The 3,587-nt window shown below is 38.9% G+C and overlaps 1 protein-coding gene across 1 annotated transcript; it reads right to left on the minus strand.

The window, feature by feature from the left end:
* Window positions 1-232: 232 nt before the first annotated feature.
* LOC121445230 (interferon-inducible GTPase 1-like) lies at window positions 233-1,531 on the minus strand (the record flags this gene model as incomplete). Its single annotated transcript, XM_041647267.1, has 1 exon — window positions 233-1,531. A coding segment is annotated over one exon (1,299 nt), but the record flags the coding sequence as incomplete, so codon positions are not given.
* Window positions 1,532-3,587: the final 2,056 nt, after the last annotated feature.

The following is a 3,587-nucleotide window of genomic DNA, read 5'->3' on the forward strand; positions in this document are numbered from 1 at the left end:
AGATAATTGTCTTACTTAAATCTAAAAGCTTTCACAATGTGAGATGCATAGTTTATTGATAAAATGCTTGCCTAGCATCTACGAGGCCTGGGTTGGAGCCTTAGCCTTAAAAGTAATTGAATAAACAGGCTATTGCAGAATTAACTCATGTTAATATGTTTAAAAATTACATATTTGTGTTATTATATAGTAAGATAAAAATAATCTGAATATTAAAAAAATTATTTGGATATTACACCTCATTCCATGTCCAAAGTCTAAGATAAGACAAAGCAAAACATACAAGCACAAATCCTGTCAAGGACATGAGGAAAGAGTAACACCTATCCATGGTCAGTAGCTGTGGGTGATGTGAGTTTGAACTAATTTTTGAGTATGTCTCTCTAAGGACAACTTTGGCATCTTCAGCCACTGTGTCAAGGAACAGAAGTTGTAAGTAAAAGGTTTTCCTAAAGTAGAGACCTGTAGCCAAGAGTCCACCATTGGCTGAGGCAAATCTCTCCAAATATTTCAAAAGTTTTCCTTCTAATGTTTCTCTTTTCTTAGTTTCCAACAAATAAGGAGATTTAATGACTTTTTTCAGTTTTTCAACAGGCACTTGGGAATCCTTTGCCATGAGTTTCAAGGTTCCATCATCAACTCCAAAGAGCTTTCGATAGTGGTTTAAAATCACCTTCAACTTCTCCATATCACTGTCCTTGAGGATGCCCTTTACAGAAAGACTTGTCCAAGCTTCATTCTTTATGGTTTCTAGCCAGATAAACTGGTGCATCGACTCACGCTTTCTTTCAATGATTGCCTCAGCCTTACTCAGTGAAGAATCCATAAAGTTTGGACGTGTGGGAGTAGAAAGTTTGTTTTTTAGCATGTCCTTCAGGATTGGGAAATCATAGTCAGAAGAATTTTTGTTAGAGATCAAGAAGATCGGTGGTACATGCAGGTTGTTTTTCTTAAAGGTATCGACACAATGGCGTTGTATCTGCTGCAGTAAGTTTTCTCTGCCAAAGGCATGTTTGCATCCTTTCTCAGTTCCTAAATCTATATCCACCTTGGTTCTCACGAAGTAGAAATCCTTCTTCATCATGCTGACTGCTTTGGCGAGGTCTATATCATTTTTCTTAAAGCGTGTGGCAGAAACAATGATGAAGAAATCATACTCGTTGAATTTCATTTTCTCCAGATAATCTTTGGGTGGGAATTTTGTGGTTCCAACCCCAGGCAGGTCCCAAATAACCACATTGGGAATATTGGGGTGCTTGTATGGAGTTCTCCTCATGGTTGTCTCCACCACACCAACTGGAGCTGAATTTTCCTCTTCATGTCCAATCCCCCTAAAGGCATTGATGAAACTGGACTTCCCAGTTCCAGACTCTCCTATTACAGCAATATTGAGTGAGGTACTGCTACTTTCTCTTAATGAATCAGTAATTACATTATTTGTCTTCTGAATGTTTCTTTGTGCCAGGTGTAACTCAATTGAAGTGATGGTTTTCTGAGAAATGATTCTGTTTTCTTCCTTAATCATCTTAAAGTATTTGCACACGTCTTCATCCTTAGACGCGTCAGAGAGCAGCTGACTCGTGACAGTAAGCAAATAAAGGCCCTGAAAGGAAGAAGGGAGAGTAAGTTGGGATAGGCTGATGCCAGATGGATGACTTTGTGCTTTGCCCTCTTCAAGCACTGTGTCCTCCAGACAGATGCCTATCACCTTCTGATATGGACTAGTTCTTATGTATTTCTACTTGCTCTCCGTTGAGTCTTTTATGATGGAAAATTTAAAACTCTATGAAAGTAAGAGTATTCATATAATCATCTGTGTTAAGGCATTTCATTTGTATTTTTTTTATTTTTATTTTTTTGGTTTTTCGAGACAGGGTTTCTCTGTGGTTTTGGAGCCTGTCCTGGAACTAGCTCTTGTAGACCAGGCTGGTCTCGAACTCACGGAGATCCACCTGCCTCTGCCTCCCAAGTGCTGGGATTAAAGGCGTGCGCCACCACCGCCCGGCTATTCATTTGCATTTTAATAAATAAAGCTTGCCTGAAGATCAGAGAGTAAATAGCCTTAGTGGTCAGGTTTACAGACCAGGCAGTGGTAACACACACCTTAAATCCCAGTAGCCACAGAAGTTGCTATAGAAACAAGGCGGTGCATGCCTTTAATCCCAGTGGTGCACACCTTTAATCTTAGCCCTGAAGAGGATTATAAAATGGACGAGACAGCTATCAGGCTCAGTCTCATTCTGAGATTCCTGGAGGCAGGACCACCATTTCAGACTGAGGTAGAGGTAAAAGCCAGTGACTGACTGTTCTACTCTTATAGATATGATTTTGTTTTTGAAAGGAAAAAAGGGGAAGTGCTGTGGGATAATGGTCTGGTACCCTGTAAAGATTTGTCACTTGTATTGATTTAAAAAACATTGATTGGCCAGTAGCCAGGAAGGAAGTTTAGGCAAGGCAACCAGACTAGGAGGATTCTGGGAAGAGGGAGGGGTCAGTGTGCAGTTACCAGTCAGACAGGGAAGAAGCAAGATGAGAATGTTGCTCTGAGTAAGGTGCCAAGCCAGGTGGCTAAACATAGGTAAGAATTAAGGGTTAATTTAATTTATAATAAACCTGAGCTAATAGGACAACCAGTTTATAATTAATATAAGCTGCTGTGTGTTTTTTGGGGACTGAACAGCTGAGGGACCAAACAGGACAGAAACATCTCTCTACACATCTGCACATGCCCATTTACTAGCTTCAACTACTTTAGAAATGAGAGTAACTATGTTGCATCTAATTTGACTAGAGTCTTCCAGGCCAGTCCAAGGTGTTCTTTCATCCTTCAATATGTGCCTTCAAAATGTGGGGAATTTTAACTAACATAAGTATAATCTTTCAAACTGAGAAGCAAATAGTAATCATCATCAATGTTTAGTCAATGTCAAATTGTATCAACAGTCACATAAACCTTCAGTTTATACTTTTACTTTCATCCATTTGATTTAGTTGATGTAAATATTAATTTTTTTCTTTTTTTTGTAAATATTAATTTTCATTGATTTTCTCTCTTTGTGTCTTTTTCACCTCTGTGAGTAATGAAAACTTTCAATAATAATACAAACCTTCTTCATTATTAAAGTCCATGTTAAAAAACATTTACTCAATGTAATATTTCAGTGTGCTCAAACTATTATTTAGCTCTGTTTTATTTTCATACTTTACTTCATAAAAATCATCTACCTGTGCACTGGAGAGTAGCTCAGTTGTTGGAATGTTCCTAGCATGAAAAAGGCCCTGGGTTTGATCCCCAATATTGCATAAGCCTGGCTGGATGTGAACACATAGCTATAGACTTACAAACTTACCTACATGTTGGTTCATATCCAGTCAATTTTTCATGCTGATGTCTTTGATCCCTTTGAATAGATTTTTATGGAAGATGAGAAAAATGGGTTTGGTGCATGGTGGTGGTGGTAGTGGTGGGAGCAACCCAGTAAGCAGCTCCTCTAACGGCCTCTGCTTCAGTTCCTGCTTCTAGGTTCCTTTCTCCAGGCTTCTGCCTCAGATTTGACTTCTCTCAATGGACTGTGACCTAGATATGT

The sequence above is a fragment of the Microtus oregoni genome, unplaced genomic scaffold (genome assembly GCF_018167655.1).
Source record: "Microtus oregoni isolate MIOR12 unplaced genomic scaffold, Mior012 000168F_ref0000490, whole genome shotgun sequence".
NCBI lineage: Eukaryota > Metazoa > Chordata > Mammalia > Rodentia > Cricetidae > Microtus > Microtus oregoni.